A 27138-nucleotide genomic window follows, 5' to 3' on the forward strand; every position below is an offset into this window, starting at 1 on the left:
AGATGGCAAAAATGGAATCTTTACTTTTACAAATCATAGGGGCACTGGCTCTTAGACTGTACTAGCCAAAGTTTTAGGCATATATGTCAACTGTGCCTAATCTTTTATACCCAATTGTCTTTCCTTTTTGTATGCACCATGTTTTTACTTTTTCTACAGTATTCTCAGCACAGGCTCTGTTCTTATTTGTTTAGTTTTTTTGTTTGTTTGTTTAGTTTTTTTTTTTTTTATCTTATTTGCTTGTTATTGAAATTGCATGTAATATCTGACTCAAATTAGCCTTTTCTGCTATTTGGAAAAATTTGAATGTAACAGTTGGGACATACTAAAATGCAATAAAAATTGAAGTGGAAAAAGAACAGAGGAAAGAGCTTGAACTGATATTTAATCTTTATTTAGTTCTGGTCATGTAGTGATGAGTCTGTTAACATCATTAAGCCCAGAGATCATGACTTAACTACTTAGCATACAGGAATGCTGTGTTTAACTTTCATCCAATTTCGAATGTGTTAATGAAGCAAAAAACTTCCAAATGCAGTAATCTATATTTTCCCTTACAAATTGAACAAAATAGCAGCAAAGTGTATCAGGATGACAAAAGAACAAGACACAGGTGAGACAAACTGATAATAAAACTTCTATAAAGACAGGACAAGAAAAAAGTGGTCAGAGGTCATGTATAAAACAGGGCCATCAGCTGGAGAAATCAGATCACATTAAAACAACACCTTAATGCTACGTGATTCCTGACTCAATAAACCATCAAACAGGAGCGAGACCTGAACCGCAGCACAAGAAGTAGTATTGCACTGTCTCTTAAGCATATTTACATCTACAGCACTGGGAACATCCCCTTATCCAGAGTGACTTACAGACGTACATGTGCTTTGGTGGTCTACAATAAAACACATCCTCATGAACTAATAAAATATTATGAGGCTAAATTCCTGTTAGAGAGGAGTTAATATTAGTGCAGAAAGAAAACAACAGCACAAGATGAAGTTTTTTATTAGTGTTTATTTTAGTGCTTGGTGACTGAATAAAGTTCTTGGTGTGAAGCCTGATAGTGCTGCAGATGTTCAGTTTTTTAGAGGATGTTTATTCCATCACCTGTGGGCCAGGACAATAAAAAAAAATTGTGATGAGATATCATAAGAGAGGCGGCATGGTGGTGTAGTGGTTAACACTGCCGCTTTGCACATCCAGGGTCCGGGGTTAAGTTTGCATGTTCTCCCAGTGCTTTGTGGGTTTCCTCCGGGTACTCTGGTTTCCTCCCACAGTACAAAGACCTGCAGATTGTACTAATTAGTGTTCCCAAAATTGCATGTAGTGTGTGAATGAGTGTGTGTGTGTGTGCCCTGCGCTGTACTGTCCAGGGTGTACCCCGCCTTGTGCCCTAAGTCATCTTCACTGGAACTGGGATAAGTCCTCTGCAACCCTGAAGACAGGATAAGGCAGTATAGACGATATGTGAGGGAGTGAGTGAGCATCAGGAGAGAAAGTTAGCTAGTTTTGTAAAACTACCGAACGTTTGATTGTCCTGCCAGATATTGTTGCACAACAGTTCCCCCAACAATCACAAAATACATCATAGTAATGCATCTCTAGTAATATAAAGCAACTCAGACTTGCTGTAAATTAGTTCATGGCTGAAGAGCTTCGAAAACACACTGAGATTCACATAGAAACATTGGATGCTGAAAGAGACAGAGAAAGAAGGAGGGAAGGATTGAGGGAGTGAGGGAGAGGTATAGTTCCTTGTAGGAAGAGCAAGGAGAAGAAGAGTGCAGAATACTAAGTAATGGTGTGAAAAGTGAAGTGGGATAACACTGATGTCTCATGCTGGTGAAGGATGGATGGTCAGATCCAAAAGGTTTACATTAGTGTGTTTTATAGGAGAGATGTTAAATCTCAGGACATAGGAGTTCAAGAGAGAGAGAGTGGGGAGTCAGGAGGACTGGAGGCTTAACTAAAGGGGGTTACACAATAAAAAGAGAGGAAATGAGATCTCAGAGCTAAGAACAATGATTTATGGGTAATAATTTGAATTTTATATTAGATTAGAATAAAATCTTAAAATGAGACAGTACAAGATCTGTATGAGAAAATGCAGAGAAAGCAGGAAAGCTGGTGTCACATAATACTATGAAGTAAAGCAGGGCTCAGTCTTATCAGGAAGGGGAGAGACGGAACACTAGATTAATTCCCAAATGTTAAGAGAGAGTCTGTGAGGACAGGAGGAGTTACACCAGTGACTGAGGGAGAATCCAGAGCAGGGCTGAAGTGTGTACTGAAAGGACAAGAAAAACACAACTAAAGCTAAGGGCAGATTATTAACGTTGACTGATATCAGGTCAGCATCTTAGACTGTAATATGGGTAAGATGAGTGATAGAGACTGAACAAAACAGAAGATTATCCACCAAACAATTTTAAGCATGAGAAAAAGGAGCTGAAACATTTATGAATCAATAGAAGTATTAATTGTACAGTAGTGTCCATGGGGTGGACTCTGTGTACTGTGGTGTTATGATTATTGAGAGATTTCTGATGTGAGTTAGTGTGGTGTGGTTCCTCTCTTCTACAGAGTGTCATTGTGTCTTATCACATCCTCCAACTCAGCACCTGCAGTCGCTCTACAATCTGACTGAGGGAGGTTTTTGTACGACTCTATAACACTGTGTGAACACATCTTTACTACTGATGTAATGGTAACTCTGACAGTAGTAATCTGCTGCGTCTTCAGTTTGGACTCCACTGATGGTCAGAGTGAAATCAGATCCAGATCCACTGCCACTGAAACGAGCTGAAAAACCTGACTGTAGCTGATTTACAAGTTTAATGAGGAGTTTAGGAGCTTCTCCAGGTTTCTGCTGATACCAGTGTAAGTGGTTGTTGCCATACACTGCCTGACTGGTTCTACAGTTGATGGTGACTGTTTCTCCTGGACGAGCAGATTTCACTGCAGGAGTCTGAGTTACTGTGACTTGACCTCTGCACTCTGTAAAAATATATATTATAATTCACTGTGAAACTGAAACATTATAATACATAAAAAATGTGTATTTGAATGAAGAGATGATTGTTGAGATAAAATCTGGAGCAGTGTCTGACCTTGAGTCCAGAGGATCAGTGTCCAGATGAAGACGGGGATCAAAGTCATGGTAGCTGTGGGTGAAGTTGCTGTAGCAGCAGCTCTCAGTCATGAAGTGTTAAAGTCACAGCGCTATAAACACTCCCAGAGCACTGAAGCATGTGCTGCTAATGCAAAGTGGAACCTCTCTTTATGGAAAGCTGTGTGTGTGTGTGTGTGTGTGTGTGTGTGTGTGTGTGTGTGTGTGTGTGTGTGTGGGTGTGTGTGGGTGTGTGTTTGTGTGTGTGTGTCTGTGTCTGTGTGAGTGTGTGTGTGGTCACTGTAGTGTAACTGAGGTTTTTGTACGACGGTTTCAATAGAATGTATCACTGTGGGTCACTTTCGGTGGAGGAACCAAACTCATCATTGGTAAGTCACTTTTACTTCTTTTAAAAGTCTAAAAGTGAAGAGAAATTACTTCTATTAATTATTTATATGAGTTAACTGGAACATAATGTGTACAATTATCAGAAATTTGAGTAATTACAATTGTTTGAGTAATTCTTTACCGCCAAATACTAAAATAATAAATAAGTGAATATTAAGAATATAATAAATATTTAGTGTGTGTGTGTGTGTGTAATTTAAAACCTGGTCACTGGTTCATATCTGAAGTTTAGTGTAAATTGTTCTGAAGTCTCTGTGCTGATGTAAAATACAGACGAATGCTGCTGTGTGTTTGTGTTAAACAATGAACATTTGTGTAATCAGATCCATTTACTACTATCACACAGGGAGCACTTTATATTACACATCAGTAAGAAGTGTTTAACACAGAATAAAGCTGATCAAAGTCTGAGTCGCTCCACAATATAACCAGTAACTAGTAAATCTTCTCCTGCTGAGTAGTTCTACTGAACTGCAGTCATGTGAATAAGCAGTAATGAGTAAATGTTGTGTAAGTGTGTGTAAATGTGTGTTTATTGTGTGTTTGTCTTCTCCAGCCAATCCCACGGTGAAGCCCTCCGTGTCTCTGCTCCCTCCCTCCTCTCTGCAGCTGTCTGAGGGATCCGCCTCGCTGCTCTGCCTGCTGTCTGCCTACTCTCCACAGGGGGCGCTGGTGAGCTGGAGAGTGGACGGCTCAGAGGTGAAGGACGGGGTTCTGACCAGCGCAGAAGAACAGAAGAAGGACGGTTACACACGCAGCAGCACCCTGACCCTCAGCAAAGCAGTCTGGGAAAAGGGGGAGGAGTTTGTCTGTACAGTCTCCCATGCTGGTGTCAATCATCCGGTCACGTTCAGAAAGAGCCAGTGTGAAGACTAACAGCTCCAAGATAGAATTTGACACTGAGCTGCTTACACATCCATCTACAATAGAGTTTTAATTCTACACAATGCTGACATTTCTGTCTTTACTCTCTTCACTGTCCTGTTGCTCTTCCTGTAGTTTTGCTCTGCTGAAATAAAGCTTCATTTTGGACATTGTGTCTTCTTTTATTCCAGTTAATAGTCATTATCAGTGTGATGAGAGAGTGTGTTTAGCTGTAGATTCAGTGCTGTGTGTTGTGCTTCAGTGAGTTTGGCTGAAGAAACTTGAACATCTGGTGAAAGTGCTGCTCTATTCTGGGAGAAAGAGGATCACTCACCCGTCTTCATGTGAATCTCACTTCCTCTACACTGCTCTCTGATTTACTGCTTAACACTGACTCTGTGTGTTTAGCTGGGTGTGGAGCAGGAAGCTGCTTTCATCTCTTTCTTTACTGCAGGGTTTATGCTTGAGTGAACTGACAGGTAAAGACTTATTTTATATTAATAAGATGGAGGAGTTCAGATCCTTATCCATTCCTACTTGTGTCAAAACTGTACACTGAATTTAAACTGAAAATCAGCTCCTGACTTTCTTTTACCTCAGAATCCAGTAGACCTTCTGAGAACAGTGTTTATGTCCATTCTGGACCCAGTATAAATAAATCAGTGCATAACAGGACACGCTTATGAATACCTTCAGATTAAATTGAGAAAATATAGTGACATTTTCACATGGATGTGGTGAGGGAGGACATGCAGGAGGTTGGAGTGAAAAAGTAAGATGTGGTAGACAGAGTCAGATGGAGACAAATGGTCCGCTGTGGCGACCCCTAGTGGGAGCAGCTGAAAGAAAAATAAGAGACATTTTTACTGTCTGAAGTAATCTTAGAACATCTCATCTCATTTAATGTGTTTTATTAATAATGTATGTACGTTGCTGTGCTACCACATTAAACATACATTCACATCAATTACTGCACAGAGATTTCTTAGTGATCTGCCAGAGTTATCAGCTATGACTGGATCACTGTCTGACCCCAGAGAACTCGATCAGGTGACTGAACGCTTAGAGTAAACATTATATTATACTTTAAATAATGTAGCTCCATTTAAAAGAAAAATAATTATAGAGAATAAACTTACTCCCACATGAAAACTGTTTAGAAGAAACTGCAATAGAGTGGGATTAGGGAGAGTCGTTAAGCTGTAACGACCAGAGAGAGTAAGGGGGATTTTAAGGGAGGCTTTCCTGGTGGACCAGCATGAAAAATATGAGACAGGTTGAGCCTAAGATCTCTACATCTGTGAAAAAATATATTTTTTCACTTGTACATAGACGGCCCTTTTTTTGCCCCTCTCTTGAATCTATCTTCTCTGTCCAAAAGTCGAACATTCTAATCCTCAATCCTGTGTCCTTTGTCCTTTATGTGATGATATACTGTTGTTTCGGCCTCTGATGTATTACTGTTTCTGTGTTGATACATGTGAAGCTCTGAACACTCGTCACTGCAGTGGATCAGGAATATTATATTTATTTGTTTAGTTGCTTTTTTATTTCTTTTTATGGATCTTCTTATTTTTGTAGTCCTGATACCTAATAGGGGTCGAGGCACTGACAAACACATATCATGTAGACAGATCCTTAGTCAAGTTCAAAACACAGGTAGTCACATGGCAAAATAGGAATGGCACAGTTTTAAACTGGACAAGTAAAACTATCAAACATACAGAAAGAAGAAATAAAAGGTCTCAAAAAATAGGACCTAAACCCTGTTAAAAAAAGAAACCATGAAGAATTTTTTGACAAACAGTAAAAAAGTCAGCTAATACATGCGACTGTGATCATAACTACCTGTTCTCTCTCTCTCTCTCTCTCTCTCTCTCTCTCTCTCTCTCTCTCTGTGCTGGGTGTGAGGAGAGTGCTTGGATGGCTGTTCAGTGATTTGCCAAGTTGTGGAAGGACTGACATTCCCCCCCCAATTTATTTATTTATTTTTATTAGTAAATGTTACTAATAAAAAAAAAAGTTAAAGGTTTATAGTGAGAGAGAGAGAGTGAGCGGGGCATCATGGCCTCTGAGGCTGGTCAAGAGACACTGTCTCTCCGACATGGCATTACTGTAGGTGTGTGGTGGAGGACGGAGTAGAGGTGGAGGAGGTGCTGCTAGTGGTGGAGAGCAGGTCAGGTGTGAGAACATCTACTCTGCCTCCCGGATAAACAAAGCAGTGGTGGTGGTTTAAACCAAGATAAACCTTGCGAGTACACTAACAAAAAGGGGGAGTATGTGTAATAGGGTCAGCGGTTCAAGTTACCCCTCTGTCTATTGCCACAACACGAGTCATGATATCAAATGTGCCCCTATTTATTAGGACGAGGAAATTATGAAGGAGCTGGCCTGCTTCAATAAATTTGTTTGCCCCACGTTCTGCCTTTCTGCTAGCAGATTTTAATGGTTTTGAACGACATAAAAGGAACACTTAATGTAAAATTCTACTTTAAAGAGGGGGAGACCTGCTTCATAGTTTTTGCCATCTAGGCGCGACTGAAGTGCTTTGACTGCAGGCGATATCAGACATGAAAGGCAGCGCTGTCTGCACTGGGTTGTTCAGGGGGCGATTCGGCCAAAATAAAGCAGGAGCAGGGCGGGGACAGCCAGCGGGAAAAACCTGACTAAAGAGGTACAGAAGCCACAAATTTGCACACCACCAATGACACCTAAAGACACACCTACACCTAAAGACACACCGACGCCTAAAGACACACTGACGCCTAAAGACACACCGACGCCTAAAGACACACCAACGCCTAAAGAAAGCACTACAGCCAAACCGAAGAGAAAAAAAGGAGACATCCACAACAGAACCCACCACAAAACTGAAAACCTGCAGTCAGACCCTGAAAGCCGCAACACAGGAGAATAAAGAACCAGGGCGCAACTCAGCACACACAGCACACACACACACACACACACACGCACCTACACACACCAACCGATTCTTACAGCTTTAAAAAAAAAAAAAAAAAACACTGTAAATATGTAAATAACACCAGACTTATGAAAAAAAAGAAAACATGTAAATAAGTTTACAATTCTTTTCTTTAATAAAGTGTGTTAAGATCTCTCTGTCTCTCTCTCTCTCTGCGCATGCGCTGGGTGTGAGGGAGCGTGCGAAAGGCTGTTTGGCGTCCTGCCAATCTCTCTGGAGACTGCTTATTTCATTTTTTTTTTTTAATCAGTAAATGTTTTTTAGTTAAATAAAAGTTTAAAGTGAGAGAGAGAGAGAGCAGGCACCATGGCCTCTAAGGCCGGTGTGGAGACTCTGTCCCTCCGGCATGGTGTCAGGTGTGTGCCGGAGGACGGCGTGCAGATTGAGGACGTGCTGCTAGCGATGGGTGCGAAAACGGAGCCGTGCAGCCGGGGAGCTCGCACGGCGACACGGCCGGAAGACAGCGGCAGCGGCACGGTGGGGGAGCACCGAGGAATCCGTGCCTGCGGTGGGCCTCGCCGACACACCGGAACTCCAACAGGTCAGTACTGAACACACCGGCAGCACTGAGACACACCCTGCTGTCTCGGCGCTGAACCCAACACCGGTACCACTGTACACCGCGCGAGCGCAGAACCTGATGCCGGTACAGTGTTCAGTGCTGACAGTGACCACGCCCCCAACGTCTGCACCGACACACAGCAGCCGCAGACCAACGTACCACCACAGACACCTAAAGACACAAGACCGAGGAGAAAACAAGAGGAGACGTCCAATACAGAACCAACAAATAAGCGGAAAACCTGCAGTCAGACTGTGAGCACCGCGGTACAGGAGAGTGAGGAGGCCGGGTGCAGCACCACACACACACCTGTAGGGATAGAGGAGCAGGTGAACCTGTTCCTACAGCTGTCCAAAACGGAGAGGAAAAAGGTAGTGAAAACGTTAAAAGAACTGAAAAAAACTAACACAACAGGTAAAAACAAACAAACCGTCACTCAAAAAGAAGAAGAGAAAATGGACAACAGCTGAAACCATACCACAAACTGTAAATAAAACTGTAAATTAACGGACAAAAAAAACTAAAAAAAAAAAAAAAGACTTAGTTAATAGACGGGAAGTGGGGTAGTGGGTGTTTTAATAAAAAAAAAGAAAAAAAAGTTGTAAATATGTAAATACTGCATGTGTGTATGCGTGTGTCTGTGTGTCCGTATGTATATATATGTATATGTAAGAAAAAATGTACAACAGGTTTTTTTTTCTTTATTGTTTCACAATAAAGTGCGTTTAAAACCTCAAAAACCTCTCTCTTTCTTTCTCTTGCTCTCTCTCTCTCTCACTTTGTTAAGCTACACATGACATTCCTGAGTCCTTCTCATCAGGGACAATTTAATAATTATGATTTATACATATTTCATCATGCTTTTCAAACTCATTTCCCATTTTGTGACTCTGATACAGTATGAGGAGGAAAAGTCAGATAGTTTTCTAATACTACACAATTTGCTTATCCTTTGAAATACTGTTACACAATAGTTCTCCATAACAGTCACAACATACATCAAGTCTATTACAACTGTGCAATAACACCTTTTTAAATTGTGCAGTATTATATTCGCTATTGCAATTTGAAATTTGATTGAAAGTGTAACTATTGTATTGCTTTTTCTTTTACTTTTCTATTTATACACTGTACTGTCCCTACTTTATTTTTCTTTGCTGTTGAAACATAGAAATTTCACCACTGTGGTATATATTATCTTATCTTCTCCTTATCTTATCTTATCTTCTCCCTATCTTATCTTATCTTATTTTATCTTATCTTAGTGATGCATCTCTATTGATATACTGCAGCTCAGACTTGTGAGATTTCGTTTCAGATGAAGAGCTGCCAAACATGCTGAGATTCATACAGAAACATTGGATGCTGAAAGCCACAGAGAAAGAAGAGAAGGAGGGGAGGATTGAGGGAGTGAGGAAGAGGCGGATAATGCTGATACCTCACATTGCTGAATGATGGATGACTATGTACAATATGTTTACATTATTGTGTTTTAAAGGTGAGATGATAAATATTGAGATATAGGAGTTGAAAGAGGGAGAGACGTCAGGAGGACTACAGGCTTGTCTGAAGTGGGTTACACTTTAAAAAAGAGGAAGTGGAGAGAAGGAACATCAGCTCCAATCCCAAATGTTAGGAGAAACAAAAGAGCCAATTTTGCACCAAACAGCTTCAGTCATGGGAAATAGTACCACAATAATTTATATTAATTAACTTATAAAACTGTAATTTTTCAAAGTGGATGTGAGTTGACTCTGTGTACTGTGGTGTTATGATTATTGAGAGATTTTTGATGTGAGCTATGAGTTAGTGTGGTGTGGTTCCTCTCTTCTACAGAGTGTCATTGTGTCGTATCACATCCTCCAACTCAGCACCTGCAGTCGCTCTACAATCTGACTGAGGGAGGTTTTTGTACGACTCTATAACACTGTGTGAACACACCACCACTGTGGTAACTCTGACAGTAGTAATCTGCTGCGTCTTCAGTTTGGACTCCACTGATGGTCAGAGTGAAATCAGATCCAGATCCACTGCCACTGAAACGAGCTGGAAAACCTGACTGTAGCTGATTTACAAGTTTAATCAGGAGTTTAGGAGCTTCTCCAGGTTTCTGCTGATACCAGTGTAAGTAGTTGTTGCTATACACTGCCTGACTGGTTCTACAGTTGATGGTGACTGTTTCTCCTGGACGAGCAGATTTCACTGCAGGAGTCTGAGTTACTGTGACTTGACCTCTGCACTCTGTAAAAATATATATTAATTAATTCACCATGAAACTTAAACATTATAATACATAAAAAATGTGTATTTGTATGAAGAGATGATTGTAGAGATAAAATCTGAAGCAGTGTCTGACCTTGAGTCCAGAGGATCAGTGTCCAGATGAAGACGGGGATCAAAGTCATGGTAGCTGTGGGTGAAGTTGCTGTAGCAGCAGCTCTCAGTCATGAAGTGTTAAAGTCACAGCGCTATAAACACTCCCAGAGCACTGAAGCATGTGCTGCTAATGCAAAGTGTCCTCTAAGTATGGAAACACCTTTACCACATTCCCCCAATCTTACTGTAATTCTCACACTACTACAGAGTTATTGTGTGAGTTTTGCTTCTGGGGTCAGATGATGATTTTTTTTTAAATTACTTTTAAGTCTAAGATGCATAAATAAGTGAATTAGAGAGAGAAGCATAAAATTTGCCTTAACAATATTTATAAGTAGTAATTTCTTCTTCTGTAGTGAAGAAATTACAGAAGTTAAGTAATTCACTTTAATTCATCAGTGTGTGTGTGTGTGTGTGTGTGTGTGTGTGTGTGTGTGTGTGTGTGTGTGTGTGTGCGTGTGTGTGCGTGTGCGTGTGTGTTTACTGTAGTGTGAGAGGTTTTTGTACGACGGCTTTATAGGAATGTAACACTGTGGGTCACTTTTGGTGGCGGCTCCAAACTCATTATAAGAAGTAAGTGCCTTCATTTTCAAGAAGCTCAGAGATTCATTAGTACTTTTACACAATTTATTGAAATTTATAAATTTACTGTAAAATAATAATGTGACATTTATATAAAGGAAAGAAACATTTTATATAAATAAGAGAAATGTGATGTAAAGAGCAGAGCTGATTTCATGAAAACTCTGCTTTTGTCTCATTTTGTAAAATTCAGTCTAAATCACTTAATCACTTTTTTAGACAAATTTAAAATAGTTTTTAGTAGATGAAATTTTGCTTTTTTTTTTGCTCTAATTTATTAGTGTGTTTATTATTATTGTGTTTACTCCAGCTGGTCCGGTGGTGAAGCCCTCCGTGTCTCTGCTCCCTCCCTCCTCTCTGCAGCTCTCTGAGGGATCGGCCTCACTGTTCTGCCTGCTCTCAGCCTATTCTCCACAGGGGACGCTGCTGACCTGGACTGTGGATGGTGCCGAGGTGAACGAGGGGATTGTGACCAGCACAGAAGAACAGAAGAACAGCTTCTACAGCCGCAGCAGCACCCTGACCCTCAGCAAAGAACGCTGGGAAGAGGCCGAGGTGTTCGGCTGTACCGTCTCCTACCACGACACGACTCAGATCACCTCGTTCCGAAAGAGTCGCTGTCACGCTCACTAGAAATCAAGTGTACACTTTAAAGCATGCTTAGTTGTCTAAAATGGTATCAGTGGTGTACCTATGCTAAAATAAAGCTTTAATGTGGAAAGCATGTCGTCTTTTTCAGTTGTGAAGTGTCTTTGGCTGCGATTTGGAACAGCAGCTTTAACAGCAGGTCGAGTGCAGTGTGTGTGTTGTGCTTGAGTGAGTTTGTCTAAAGAACCATGAACATCTGCTGAAAGTGCTAATCTATTCTGAGAAATGTGTGTATAAATGTGCAAATGCTATGCAAATATGTGTGTGTGTGTGTGTGTGTGTGTGTGTGTGTGTGTTTGATGGCTAATGTGCTACTAGGTAAGGAGGATCACACTCATTTCAAATTTTCCTGACTGGTTAGATGGTGCCTAAAACTATCAATACTGTAAATTGTAATGCATTCCACTTAAATACAAGAAAAAACAAAGATTCAAGACAAAAACTTTAGAAAATTTCTGATCATGATGAAGCATTTACTGCCTTTATTTAGTAAGTAATAAAGTCTTAATAGAGTTTGATCTTTCTCTCTGAATCGATGCACTCTGAATTCGATCATAGGAAATTTCCTGAATGTAAATGTAATGAGTCTTCCACTGTAATGTATGAGCAGAGCAGGTAATGCACTACACACACCAATCACTACTTACCTCCTGCTGTGTTTTAAAATGGCTCTCGCTGAGTTTTTTTAAATTTATTAGATTGTTTCATGGAGTTAATGCAGAATTTCTAGCAAACAGTGTAAATGACAGCTGTCTCTTAAATCTCCTGATATCTGTTATTAAAGGTCTCCCTCTCATCTCTTTAGAACAGAAGAAAGAGGGACTTCCGGTTGACTGCAGACAAAAATGGCGGGTTAAGCACTTAGCTCTCGCAAGTCGGCGTTATATTTACCCCTGTGTAATTATTTTTGATTAAAAAAAGTGATTTTCCCACATTGATATGACGGGGGAAAAGAAAGGTAGAGCCACTCTTGTTATAAACATTTAACTGGATTAAAAAAAAATGTAAACTTCCACTATCATGGAATGAGGCAACCATCTCAGTACTTCCAAAGGAGGGTAAGGATAGGGAATTTAGTTGCAGTTATAGGCCTATTTCAATTCTTAATGTAGATTATAAGATATATACAGCAATTATAGCAAAAAGACTAGAGACCATCTTTCCTGAATTAATAGACGAAGACCAGACTGGATTTATAAAAAGCCATCAAACACATGATAATATTAGGAGGACGCTACATCTGATGGATAAAATAGAAAGGGAAAAGAACACAGCAGTATTACTAAGCCTTGACGCCGAAAACGCCTTGGATCGGGTCAATTGGGAATTTCTTGATCAAACTTTGGATAGATTCAGCTTCAATAAACATTTTGTAAATATAATTAGATCTCTTTACCAACAGCCAAAATAAAAATTAATGGGTCATTATCTCCATCGTTTAGTTTACAAAGAGGAACTAGACAGGGTTGCAGCCTCAGTCCCACTTTATTTGCTGTTTATATTGAACCTCTGCCCCAGGCAATGCGTCAACATGAACAAAAACAAGGCGTTACGATAGGACATAAAGTTCATTTAATTCGTTTATTTGCGAGTGATGTCTTGATCTATTTAACAGATCCTGAGGCTTCTCTTCCCGCACTAATGGAAATCCTTGATGTATTTAACTTCTTTGCTGTTTAAAAACTAAATATTGCGAAGACACAACTTTTGTCATTTAATTACAAACCTTCTGAGGAAATCAGATATAGATATAATTTAAGATGGGACATGGTAGAAAATAAAATATATTTGGGTGATTATTACAAAAAATCTGAGTAGCTTGTATGGTGCAAACTATAATGTGATTAACCAGAACATTATAAGCGATGTGGAACGGTGGTCTACCTATCCATTAGATTTTGCCAGTCAAGATCAACGTCATCAAAACAAACATATGACCTAGATTGCTATACCTCTTTCAAGCTTTGCCAGTAGAGATACCTAGACAGCAGTTTACAATCTGGAACAAACTGATTTTCAGGTTTATTTGGGATGGAAAGAAGCCCAGAATAAGATACACAACACTCCAGTTGGCCAAGCACAAAGGAGGATTGGCCCTGCTGAATCTCAATGATTACTTTTATGCAGCTCAGTTCCGTCCCCTTTTTCTTTGGTGTAACAACAATTATTTTACTAGATGGAAAGAAAATGAGACATATATGGTGGGTTATCAGATTCAGTCAGTTCTTGGAGAAAATGAAATCCCCTCAGTAGTCAAAAGTCAATTGGATTCAATAACCTCTGGAGCAGTGAAGTTTTAGTTTAAATTCGCTGAGCCTTTGATACTCAATTTAAACCAGGCGAAAGTGATGCCACATTTAAACAATGGGCAACAAAAGGCATTAGAGCAATATGTACAGTAGTGGAAAATGAGGAATTACAGAATTTTTTTTTCTTACTAATAGGGACTTATTTAGGTATATACAATTCAGAGATTACTTTAACAGAAAAATAAAAATGGAAACTTCACACGAAATTAATCCAGTTGTGAAGATTATGATGAATGCATACTAATCAAATAGTAAATGTGCAAAAATAATATTTATGTTTTACGTAAGTATTATGGAAAGTAAGGCCAACCCAACATTATACCTTAAATCAAGGTAGAAAAGAGAATTAAATATATGACCCGAAATGAAATATGACCCGTCTTGTAGTTGGGTCATATTTCACTGGTTACACTTTAGGAGGACCAATACCTGGTAAAAATACTCCTTACAGCAGCAAGGAAAACCATAACCAGAAGCTGGTATAAGCCTGATTTACCTAAACAGCAACAGTGGCTTGAGGTAATTCAGGAAAGGACGTTGGAACATATGACTGGTGTGATACGCTTGAAGGCGGACATGTATGCCAAAAGATGGCAAAAATGGAATCTTTACTTTGACAAATCATTGGGGCACTGGCTCTTAAACTGTACTAGCCAAAGTTTTAGGCATATATGTCAACTGTGCCTAAGCTTTTATACCTAAATGTCTTTCCTTTTTGTATGCACCATGTTTTTACTTTTTCTACAGTTTTCTCACCACAGGCTCTGTTCTTATTGTTTCTTATTTTTTTCTTATTATTATTTTTTTAATCTTATTTGCTTGTTATTGAAATGGCATGTCATATCTGACTGAAATTAGCCTTTTCTGCTATTTGGAAAAATGCATTTAAATGTAACAGTTGGGATATACTAAAATGCAATAAAAATTAAAGTGGAAAAAGAACAGAAGAAAGAGTTTGAACTGATATTTAATCTTTATTTAGTTCTGGTCATGTAGTGATGAGTCTGTCAGCATCATTAAGCCCAGAGATCATGACTTAACTACTCAGCATATACGTACAGGAATGCTGTGTTTAACTTTTATTCAATGTTGAATGGGTTAATGAAGCAAAAACTACCAAATGCAGTAATCTATATCTTCCAGGGGCGTAGATTTAGGGTGGACAGAGGGGATGTGTCCCCACCAATATCCTCCGACCATTAAAATGTGCCCACCAATAATTTAATCCACTTAAAAAAATCGTGCTGTCAACATTAACCTAGACACGCAGAAAGGAATATATCATGTTCTCTCCTTGAGTCCTCCCGCCCCCAAAACACATATGAACATTTTGATTGGCTGTGCCTTTTCCTGCTATCATGTGAGAGCCTATGGCTGCGTTCAGATACAAGCAGCGCTAAATGAAGTGGAATTTTTTTCCTTGCAAAAAGGTGTGTTGGGTGACGTATATGTGAGAATGGCGGCAGCAAAAAAAAAAGAAAAAAAAGCTGGACATAAGTCACTTTAAGTTCGCTAGTGAATCTATCAAAGTCCATCAAAGTAACGACGACAGTTAACGTTAATGCTAGTGCATGCTAATGCTAGTTTTTACCGCTTTGACGCACATTCATTATAGCAGGACAGGCTATAGTTTGTGAATACGGACTTAAAAATAACAGCAGATTAAACAGCTAAATGTAAAAGTATAAATATGATCCCTGTCAGTTCTCCTAATCTAATGACGACTATTTGTCAGAAATCAGTCTTGTGAAAGAAATTGATATGCTACATACTAATCTTGCCATGTTAGAATTTTGTTGACGGTTCACCAATAGACAATCCACTTTGCACAAATAATTTTTAAAATGCATTCACTGACTTGGCAAACATTAATGATTTGATTCGAGATTTGCACACTAAGACTCAGAAAAAGTGAAATAAAATGATTGCTGTTTAAATGGCATGTGTTTATCCTGTTTTGGAGTCATATGTCCCCACCAATGTACAGAGCAAATATACGCCCTTGATATCTTCCCTTACAAATTGAACAGAATAGCAGCAAAGTGTACCAGGATGACAAAAGAACAAGACACAGGTGAGACAAACTGATAATAAAACTTCTATAAAGACAGGACAAGAAAAAAGTGATCAGAGGTCGCGTATAAAACTGGTCCATTAGCTGGAGAAATCAGATCACATTAAAACAACACCTTAATGCTACATGATTCCTGACTCAATAAACCATCAAACAGGAGCGAGACCTGAACCGCAGCACAATAAGTAGTATTGCGCTGTCTATCAAGTATATTTACATCTACAGCACTGGGAACATCCCCTTATCCAGAGTGACTTACAGACGTACATGTGCTTTGGTGGTCTACAATAAAACACATCCTCATAAACTAATAAAATATTATGAGGCTAATAATGCAGAAAGAAAACAACAGCACAAGATGAAGTTTTTTATTAGTGCTTATTTTAGTGCTTGGTGACTGAATAAAGTTCTTTGTTTGAAGCCTGCTGCAGATGTTCAGTTTTTTAGAGGATGTTTATTCCATCACCTGTGGGCCAGGACAAAAAAAAAAATTGTGATGAGATATCATAAGAGAGGCGGCATGGTGGTGTAGTGGTTAGCCTTGTCGCTTTGCACATCCAGGGTCCGGGTTTAAGTTTGCATGTTCTCCCAGTGCTTGGTGTTTTTTTTTCCGCGTACTCTGTTACTCTGGTACTACTCTCCGCATAATCTGCAGGTATACTCCGTATACCTGCAGATTATGATAATTAGTGTTTCCAAAATTGCATGCAGTGTGTGAATGAGTGTGTGTGTGTGTGAGCCCTGCACTGTACTGTCCAGGGTGTACCCCGCCTTGTGCCCTAAGTCATCTTTACTGGAACTGCGATAAGTCCTCTGCAACCCTGAAGACAGGATAAGGCAGTATAGACGATATGTGAGGGAGTGAGTGAGCATCAGGAGATGTTTTGTAAAACTACCGAACGTTTGATTGTCCTGCCAGATATTGTTGCACAACAGTTCTCCCAACAATCACAAAATACATCATAGTAATGCATCTCTAGTAATATACAGCAACTCAGACTTGCTGTAATTTAGTTCATGGCTGAAGAGCTGCAAAAACATACTGAGATTCACATAGAAACATTGGATGCTGAAAGAGACAGAGAAAGAAAAGAAGGAGGGAAGGATTGAGGGAGAGGTATAGTTACTTGTAGGAAGAGCAGGGAGAAGAAGAGTGCAGAATACTAAGTAATGGTGTGAAAAGTGAAGTGGGATAACACTGATGTCTCATGCTGGTGAATGATGGATGGTCAGATCCAAAAGGTTTACATTAGTGTGTTTTAAAAGAGAGATGTTAAATCTCTGGATATAGAAGTTGTAAAGAGAGAGAGAGTCAGGAGGACTGGAGGCTTGACTAAATGGGGTTACACAATAAAAAGAAAGAAATGAGATCTCAGAGCTAAGAACAATGATTTATGGGTAATAATTTGAATTTTATATTAGATTAGAATGAAATCTTAAAATGAGACAGTAGAAGATCTGTATGAGAAAATGCAGAGAAAGCAGGAAAGCTGGTGTCACATAATACTATGAAGTAAAGCAGGGCTCAGTCTTATCAGGAAGGGGAGAGACGGAACACCAGTTTAATTCCCAAATGTTAAGAGAGAGTCTGTGAGGACAGGAGGAGTTACACCAGTGACTGAGGGAGAATCCAGAGCAGAGCTGAAGTGTGTCCTGAAAGGACAAGAAAAACACACCTAAAGCTAAGGGCAGATTATTAACGTTGACTGATATCAGGTCAGCATCTGAGACTGTAATATGGGTAGGATGAGTGATAGAGACTGAACAAAACAGAAGATTATCCACCAAACAGTTTCAGTCATGAGAAAAAGGAGCAGAATCATTTATGAATCAATAGAAGTATTAATTGTACAGTTGTGTCCATGGTGGACTCTGTGTACTGTGGTGTTATGATTATTGAGAGATTTCTGATGTGAGTTGTGAGTTAGTGTGATGTGGTTCCTCTCTTCTACAGAGTGTCATTGTGTCGTATCACATCCTCCAACTCAGCACCTGCAGTCGCTCCCAGCTGCAGCAGTGCAGTCTCTCTACAATCTGACTGAGGGAGGTTTTTGTACGACTCTATAACACTGTGTGAACACATATTTACTACTGATATAATGGAAACTCTGACAGTAGTAATCTGCTGCATCTTCAGTCTGGACTCCACTGATGGTCAGAGTGAAATCAGATCCAGATCCACTGCCACTGAAACGAGCTGGAAAACCTGACTGTAGCTGATTTGCTTTTATAATCAGTAGTTTAGGAGCTTCTCCAGGTTTCTGCTGATACCAAGCTAAAGGTTGATAACCCCAACTTTGGTACACCTGGGGATTAGTTCTACAGTTGATGGTGACTGTTTCTCCTGGACGAGCAGATTTCACTGCAGGAGTCTGAGTTACTGTGGCTTGACCTCTGCATTCTGTAAAAATATATATTATAATTCACCATGAAACTGAAACATTATAAAAATTATTAAAATGTGTATTTGTATGAAGAGATGATTGTAGAGATAAAATCTGAAGCAGTGTCTGACCTTGAGTCCAGAGGATCAGTGTCCAGATGAAGACGGGGATCAAAGTCATGGTAGCTGTGGGTGAAGTTGCTGTAGCAGCAGCTCTCAGTCATGAAGTGTTAAAGTCACAGGGCTATAAACACTTCCAGAGCACTGAAGCATGAGCTGCTAATGCAAAGTGGAACCTCTCGTTATGGAAATGTGTGTGTGTGTGTGTGTGTGTGTGTGTGTGTGTGTGTGTGTGTGTGTGTGCGTGCATGTGTGTGTGTGTGAAAAAATAATTTAGAAAATATAGAGACATTTCCACGGTCGGAAGTTATCTCAGATGTGTCTGATAATGTATGTTACTTTGCCATGCTACCACATTAAACATACAGTGCTGTCAAAAATATTTGTGCCAACCTGATTTTTTTTTATTTGTCAAATTTAAGTGATTCAGACCATCAAACATATTTTAATACAGTTAAATTTTGGATTGCGAGCATAATTCGTTTCAGAAGCGTGCCCGTATATCACAGCAAATTTCCCATAAGAAATAATGAAAACTTGATTGAAAACAGATTCATCACCTTCACTACTACAGCCTTTTTAACATTTTTTTTCTTAACGACGGCTGTTTTTGCAGGACAGTTACTAAAGAACAGTCACTACACTTGGACACAATTTTTAAAATGCTTTATGCGTTCGCACACAAATGTGGTCACAATGTTATAGTAAACAGTACACGCGCGCACGGATGTTGGCTATATGCGGTTATGAGACTGAGCATGGGAGATGATTACCCACAATCCCACAGCACATGAGAGAGAAGAACCATGGCTCAGCTGTGATCACGTGACGCTCAGAAGACAAAGTGCATTCATACTACAGTACTTGTATATCAAGCCCTCGCCCATTTAACAAGTTAGAATTTATTACAAAATTGTGCAAGTCTTGTAAAACACTCGCAGACCACAAAGAAAACTTGAGTACATGCAAAATGCAATTTTTAAATAATCTTTTTTTTTTATTAACAGCTATTTATTTCATTTTTGCTATTCATAGCTATTTAGCTATTTTTTTTTTTATTTAAGCTATTCAGAGGTCCATAACACATGCGCTTGAGGTCACAAACTGGACATTCTCCTTCAGGAATTTTTTTTGTCAATCGTGGCAATTCGTACAACTCTTGAATCTGCAAAGCAGCCCTAGACCATCATACTACCATCACTGTTGACTGCTGGTAGGACTTCCGTTTTAGTAAATGTTGTGTTAATTTTATTGCTCTGTATCCTTTGTCAGCGCTCCTCCATCTAAATTTGAGATTTCATCTAGGCATCATGAGTCTCCTGCTCTTGCTTTTGCACATCACGTTTGCCTGTGTCTACTCCAAACTCTGTGTCTGGAATCAAGTATAAAAGCAATAAGCAGGAAATTAACTGAAGGTTACAATCATAATATCTTGCACAAATTATTCTTGCAATAGTAATAATCCTTCCAACATCCACATTTTGTCTCAGCAATCACAGGTACTCTAAAATTGTGTGTGGAGCTCATGTGGAACATCTGCATCTCACATTTCATAACTGTCCCTGAGATGTATTGGAGTATAAACAGAAAGGTTACACATAAAATAATGAGTAAAGTGGAAACTACCTGTAAATCTAACAGCTAAATACTTTTCACAGCACTGTACATTTACATCTACTACTGCACAGAGCTTTATCAGTAATCTCCCACAGTTAAAAAGAGAGGAATTGAGGCTAATGGATATGTACATTGACAGATGGGTAATAATACGAGGTTTACTGTATATTGGATTCAAAGAATTAAATGTTAAGATGAGACAGCACAAGTGTGGGAGGGACAAAGCAGAGAGACCAGGGACTCTCAGTGGTTTTTATTTTACATAAACATGTATGAAGTTTAGACGCTCGATAGTTATTGGCTCTAAATAGACGTGCATGAGTCTGCTGATCTCTCATGGCGACTCTACGGTAATAAATCCAGCTTTAATGCTGAAATGATAAAAATAATGCTGCATCTCAGAAAAGCTATCCTGATACTGTATGGCGTGGTGTTCCTGACTTTTAATACAACTCGTCTTTTTTAAACTAACTTATTTAGAACAAATAAATAACTTGATTACATCTCTTTGTTCCTCTGTACAATATGCTTATCCATCTCATGACACAAACCTGGTTCAACAGTTTTTAGCAGGAAAATATCAAACCTTAAATCATTGAGTTAACATACTTTCAGGGTTTCATTCCATAGTCCTGTTTATTCTGAAACACATTTCTGTATCTTAGATGTTTTTGTCATGGCACTACTCACCTCTTCCAGTCCTTCAGCAAAAAATTATTGCTAATACATAGTAACAACTCCTTTGTGAATAGAATAGTTTTATCTGTCTCTGATCCTGTCACGGTACGCCGGGTAATGCCTGCTTCTCGGGACAAGTCCTGATCTCCCGCAACTCCCTTCCACACTCCATTCCGCGGCTTCCATTTTGCCGCCTGAGTTACTCATGCTCGCGCACACCTGCGCCTCATCACCACCACTCTATATAACTCTCCCTCAAGCAGCGAACCCTTGCCGAATTATTGCGTGCCAATGCTCTATTGTCTCGTGCCTTTTTGTCAAGTATATCTGCCTGTTTTTCACGTTGTTGATTCTCTTTTCTGCTCCCCAGGATTACGCTCTTGCCTCTCGGATTAAACTCGTTTGCTACGCTGACTGCTCTACCGGCTTTGATTCTCTGCTTTCACTTTCGACTACGGCTTGTCTCGATCCCCCTGGATCATTCTAGTTTGGACTACAGGTGTGTGCTGTCCTTGTTCAGTTGTTGGTCAGTGCCTCTGCTCTCTACCCTGACTCCTTTTGGCTGCTCTTATTTAGTGAGTCTAAGACGGCAAGCGCTCTGCCCTTTGATCTTTCACTGTTGCTCTCTCGCCCGTGTTGTATGGGCTCTGGATCTCACATCTTCTAGACCTCTGCCTTCAGCCACTTCTAACCTCCCCTGCTGCCCATTCCTAGTGGCATTTTGAGTGAACCGCATATTTTGCCTAACTTTCCTCTGTATCTACTTTCAGCATAATCTCATCTGCTATAGCTCTGCCCACAGCCACTTCCAACCTGCCCTGCTGCCTACTCCTGACCGCCTCTAGAGTAAACTATATAGATATATATATTCAATATAAAAGAACTACATTATACATAGCTATATCTATATCTATTTATCTATCTATCTATATATCTCTCTCTCTCTCTCTCTCTCTCTATATATATATATATATATATATATATATATATATATATATATATATATATACTGCCTAATGTTCCCTTTATCTGCTTCCAGCATATTTTCCAATTAAATACTTTTTTCCCATTTGATCTGTTGTGTCTGCTTGTGGGTCCTTTAGCCTGCTGACGCAGGTCGGCGTGTGACAGATCATGCAGTAGAATGTGACTAGATAGGCTCCAGATCCTCTGTGGTCCTGACCAGCTTAAAACATTAAGTGAAGATGAATGAATGAGAGTGAATGATGCTATATGAGTCTCACTGACCTAAGAGGGGCCAGCATCACTATCATGGGAGTGTACTGGGTGCTTGAACATCACTGTGCAATGAATTAACACATAATCACAGTGACTTAAATTAATCACGTGTTTATATTTTGGCAAACAGAAGCAACAGATTTTTTTACATATGAAAAAGATGAAAATAAATATACAGTAATGTAGGAATAAGTCTAAAAATGTCCCGTCCAGATTGGTAATTGATTTTTGTACGACTCACTTTTTGAACAGGTTGGAGCTACTGATGTAATGAGTTAAAAAGTTATACAAATTTTTTTTTTAAAAGAGATAACTTTACCCTGGTGTGACGCTTATTTATGCACAGTGAAGAGAGTTGTTAAAAAGGTGAGTTCTAATGCTTAGATGGGTTGCCAAATCTGGTACAAAGTGTGTTGCATTTATAGAAGAGAAAGGAAACACAGTGAACTGTCAGAGAGCTGATGGGTATGAAAGCAAAATAGTCTCATTAATAATTCACACAAAAGACAGGATGCACACATGCGTATCCCAATTCACATGCGTGAAACCCAATTCACGTGCACGGAAAAAAATATATCCCAGTACCTCTCAGTGACGGCACCAAAGCAAAGTTGAAATCGTGCAGCTTTAATAAATTGTTATATTATGTATACATTATTTGAGCTGTTAATGAAATAAAAGCAAATCTGGTGGTATTCAGATATATCAGAATACCCTGTGACCCATAGAAACATTTATTCTTATTCATCTTATTCCCCCACTCTCATTGATCACCCAGGTTTGTCGACGGTAAGGTGATTGTTTGCTTTACATCCCAGTTCCCCCTCATGTCTGTGTTTCCTTCTGGCTCTCCCTTTTGGTTATGCTGTTTTAGTTAGTCCTGCCGGAATCTCAGCTTGCACTCTACACTAAATATACATTCTCATTATACATTATGAGACTGCGACCATACCTAACTGTTATCTCTCCTCTTCTGCTCTCTCTCCTTCCCTCTCTCTGTCAAGCTACACATGTTGTTCCTGAGCTGCCAGTGTTCCAGACTTCCTCTGCCCTCCGGACCTGTCTGACCCATACTGGTGTCCCGCTTCTGGTTGGAGATCTCGTCGCATGGATGCCCCGTGTGTCTCTTTGGAATGCGTCTGGTGTCTGGGGCTGGTTTCACGTTACCATAAAGACGGTTCTGGCCTCAACTGGTGTTAACAGGCTGCGGTTGCTCGATAGTTCAAGATTGCAATTGTCTCCAATAACTATTTACATATTTACATCAATTAGCATGTTATAGCTGAACTGCCTGCCACCTAACACACTGTATAAATGCAGATCAATTCCTGCTTTCTGTTTCACCCAAATGAGGATGGGTTCCCTGTTGAGTCTGGTTCCTCTCAAGGTTTCTTCCTATTACCATCTCAGGGAGTTTTTCCTTGCCACTGTCGCCCGCGGCTTGCTCATCAGGGACAATCTGCTCATCTTGATTCATGCACACTTACATTCTATACAGACTTTAATTCTTTTGATTTAGTAAAGCAGCTTTGCGACAATGACAATTGTTAAAAGTGCTATACAAATAAAATTGAATTGAATTGAATTAAATTATTCTCCAAATTAAAAACTGTGACTGTCTTGATTGCCAAACATGTAATAAGGCTGAAGTGTTTATGAAGATAAGTGGTTAGCTGTGTTATTTTCGGCGAAGTTCATTAATGAAACATTATGAAATATAGTAATAACTTCCAAGTGCATCCTGTTCTTTGTTTGAGTAGGTAAAGCTTAATTTCTGTTATAATTAACTCAGATTGCGCAAAAGGTGTGCAAAGCTGTGCTACTTGAGTGCTGAGCTCCTGGAGGGCTGTGATTGGTTGAATGGTGAGGTTGCATCTGGATAAACTGTATAAGTGACCCACGTTGCTGCCAGCAAAGTCTCAAAAATACACACACACAAATCCAGAGATATTCACACACGAAAGACGATTTTTACATGCAGTCCATGATGCACTCGTAAATTTTAAACATTCAAAAATTTTGTACACAGTTGTACATCAGTGAATTGTGTTTTGCATTTGTATATTATGGATATTTATAATTTTTTGTGTACGTGGGTTGTTTTTTTCGTGAATATATATATATATATATATATATATATATATATATATATATATTTCGTGCACGTGAATTGGGTTTCACACATGTGAATTGGTATACGCATGTGTGCATCGTGTCTTTTGTGTGAATTATTTATGAGACTGATTTGCTTCCATAGTGAGTGAGTAAATGACTGTAGTTTAGGCCAGAGGTGATTGTTGATTCTGTCATTTGGATTAACTGAAGATTTCGAGGTTAAACCTTGGAGGAAACTTCCACCAACTGTTATAGAAACTGACTAATTCAAGGCACAGGAGTTCTCAGGAAGTTCAGCAAAACAAAGGAATTGCAATTATTATTAATAATACTTTACTCTGTCTGTAACTGTGAGCTTTAATGAAGCCAGAATTAATTAATACCTTAATACTTATGTTTATGATCAGTACATGGATTATTTATTTCTATTTTAATAAATTAATTTAGTTATATTACTTTATTGTCTGTTTAAAATAATAAGAAATTCATAAATATGTAAATGTGGCTTAGGAGCTTAAACCCATTTCATGTCACACGTAGATGAAGTGTCTGAGTCAGTATTTAGTACTGATTCCATTGAGACAGATCTGTTCTAGACCCATTGCTTTTTCCCTCTACATGCTAAAATGATTTATTAACATGCCGTTAGCTTCCACTGCTAGGCTGATGACACACAGCTTTATGTTTTAGCAAAGCCATCTTAATCATATACACTTTTTGTAGTGTGTGTGTGTGTGTGTGTGTGTTTGTGTGTATTATACGGCGCTGCTAAGCACCTGCAGTAGGTCCCAGCTGCAGCAGTCACACTTACACAGGTTTTTGTACGACTCTATAACACTGTGTGAACTCATAGCCACTGATGGAATGGTAACTCTGACAGTAGTAATCTGCTGCATCTTCAGTCTGGACTCCACTGATGGTCAGAGTGAAATCAGATCCAGATCCACTGCCACTGAAACGAGCTGGAAAACCTGACTGTAGCTGATTTGCAAATTTGATCAGGAGTTTAGGAGCTTCTCCAGGTTTCTGCTGATACCAGTTTAAGCGGTCACCAGATGAGTCTGTGTACACTGCCTGACTGGTTCTACAGTTGATGGTGACTGTTTCTCCTGGACGAGAAGATTTTACTGCAGGAGTCTGAGTTACTGTGACTTGACCTCTGCACTCTGTAAAAATATATATTATAATTCACCATGAAACTGAAACATTATAATACATAAAAAACGTGTATTTGAATGAAGAGATGATTGTAGAGATAAAAACTAAAGCAGTGTCTGACCTTGAGTCCAGAGGATCAGTGTCCAGATGAAGACGGGGATCAAAGTCATGGTAGCTGTGGGTGAAGTTGCTGTAGCAGCAGCTCTCAGTCATGAAGTGTTAAAGTCACAGCGCTATAAACACTCCCAGAGCACTGAAGCATGAGCTGCTAATGCAAAGTGGAACCTCTCTTTATGTGTGTGTGTGTGTGTGTGTGTGTATGGTCACTGTAGTGTAACAGAGGTTTTTGTACGACGGTTTCAATAGAATGTATCACTGTGGGTCACTTTCGGTGGAGGAACCAAACTCATCATTGGTAAGTCACTTTTACTTCTTTTAGGAGTCTAAAAGTAAAGAAAAATAACTTCCGCTCATCATTTACATGAGTTAAATAAAAAAAAATTGTGTATAGTTATCAGTAATTTATTTATAAGTAATTCTTTACTGTAAAATAGTAAAATAATAAATGAGTGAATAATAAAAATGTGAGTCCGTGAGTTTAAACCTGGTCACTGGTTCATATCTGAACTTTAGTGTAAATTGTTCTAAAGTCTCTGTGCTGATGTAAAATACAGACGAATGCTGCTGTGTGTTTGTGTTAAACAATGAACATTTGTGTAATCAGATCCATTTACTACTATCACACAGGGAGCACTTTATATTACACATCAGTAAGAAGTGTTTAACACAGAATAAAGCTGATCAAAGTCTGAGTCGCTCCACAATATAACCAGTAACTAGTAAATCTTCTCCTGCTGAGTAGTTCTACTGAACTGCAGTCATGTGAATAAGCAGTAATGAGTAAATGTTGTGTAAGTGTGTGTAAATGTGTGTTTATTGTGTGTTTGTCTTCTCCAGCCGGTCCCACGGTGAAGCCCTCCGTGTCTCTGCTCCCTCCCTCCTCTCTGCACCTGTGTGAGGGATCCGCCTCGCTGCTCTGCCTGCTGTCTGCCTACTCTCCACAGGGGGCGCTGGTGAGCTGGAGAGTGGACGGCTCAGAGGTGAAGGACGGGGTTCTGACCAGCGCAGAAGAACAGAAGAAGGACGGTTACACACGCAGCAGCACCCTGACCCTCAGCAAAGCAGTCTGGGAAAAGGGGGAGGAGTTTGTCTGTACAGTCTCCCATGCTGGTGTCAATCATCCGGTCACGTTCAGAAAGAGCCAGTGTGAAGACTAACAGCTCCAAGATAGAATTTAACACTGAGCTGCTTACACATCCATCTACAATAGAGTTTTAATTCTACACAATGCTGACATTTCTGTCTTTACTCTCTTCACTGTCCTGTTGCTCTTCCTGTAGTTTTGCTCTGCTGAAATAAAGCTTCATTTTGGACATTGTGTCTTCTTTTATTCCAGTTAATAGTCATTATCAGTGTGATGAGAGAGTGTGTTTAGCTGTAGATTCAGTGCTGTGTGTTGTGCTTCAGTGAGTTTGGCTGAAGAAACTTGAACATCTGGTGAAAGTGCTGCTCTATTCTGGGAGAAAGTGTGTGTGTGTGTGTGGTCACTGTAGTGTAATAGAGGTTTTTGTAGATCGTTTCATTAAAATGTATCACTGTGGTGGACTTTCGGTGAAGGAAGCAAACTCATCGTTGGTGCGTCACTTTTATTTCTATTACAAGTCTAAAAATGAAGAAAAATAACTTCTGTGCATCATTAAAAATACATATAGTTATCAGTAAAATGTTGGAGATAATTCTAAACTGTGAAGGATATGCAAATAGTACATTTGTGAATACTGAAGATAAAAATATCCAATGTGTGTGTTTGTGTGTGTGTCTGTGTGTGTTGGTGAGTGTAAACTTGCTCA

General features: G+C 39.4%; 1 protein-coding gene, 1 long non-coding RNA gene and 1 gene segment (V, D, J or C); 2 read left to right on the forward strand and 1 right to left on the reverse strand.

The window, feature by feature from the left end:
* Window positions 1-591: 591 nt before the first annotated feature.
* LOC128516295 (Ig kappa chain C region, B allele-like) lies at window positions 592-4396 on the forward strand. The segment is given in 3 exon segments: window positions 592-613; window positions 2587-2661; window positions 4077-4396. Coding segments are annotated over 3 exon segments (417 nt in total).
* Window positions 4397-17862: 13466 nt separating this feature from the next.
* Window positions 17863-25398, reverse strand: LOC128516417 (uncharacterized). Its single transcript, XM_053490556.1, has 4 exons — window positions 25350-25398; window positions 24907-25236; window positions 18434-18502; window positions 17863-18319 (listed from the first exon to the last, which is right to left on the reverse strand). The coding sequence occupies exons 1-4, from the start codon at window positions 25396-25398 to the stop codon at window positions 17946-17948; spliced, it is 822 nt and encodes a 273-aa protein (XP_053346531.1). The 3' UTR covers window positions 17863-17945.
* A 208-nt stretch (window positions 25399-25606) lies between these two features.
* LOC128509514 (uncharacterized) lies at window positions 25607-26661 on the forward strand. The gene is made up of 2 exons (XR_008356058.1): window positions 25607-25643; window positions 26186-26661. It is a non-coding gene; the product is annotated as an uncharacterized LOC128509514 (long non-coding RNA).
* The last annotated feature ends 477 nt before the right edge of the window (window positions 26662-27138 follow it).

This window comes from Clarias gariepinus, chromosome 2, assembly GCF_024256425.1.
Source record: "Clarias gariepinus isolate MV-2021 ecotype Netherlands chromosome 2, CGAR_prim_01v2, whole genome shotgun sequence".
NCBI classification, from domain to species: Eukaryota; Metazoa; Chordata; class Actinopteri; order Siluriformes; family Clariidae; genus Clarias; species Clarias gariepinus.

Bases quoted from the DNA above. Each gene is read 5' to 3' on its own strand.
- LOC128516417 (XM_053490556.1), bottom strand. From the start codon at position 25,398: ATGACTTTGATCCCCGTCTTCATCTGGACACTGATCCTCTGGACTCAA. The intron at 25,237-25,349 runs GTCAGACACTGC...ATATTTTTACAG, and splicing joins ACTGATCCTCTGGACTCAAG to AGTGCAGAGGTCAAGTCACA. The intron at 18,320-18,433 runs GTCAGACACTGC...ATATTTTTACAG, and splicing joins ACTGATCCTCTGGACTCAAG to AATGCAGAGGTCAAGCCACA.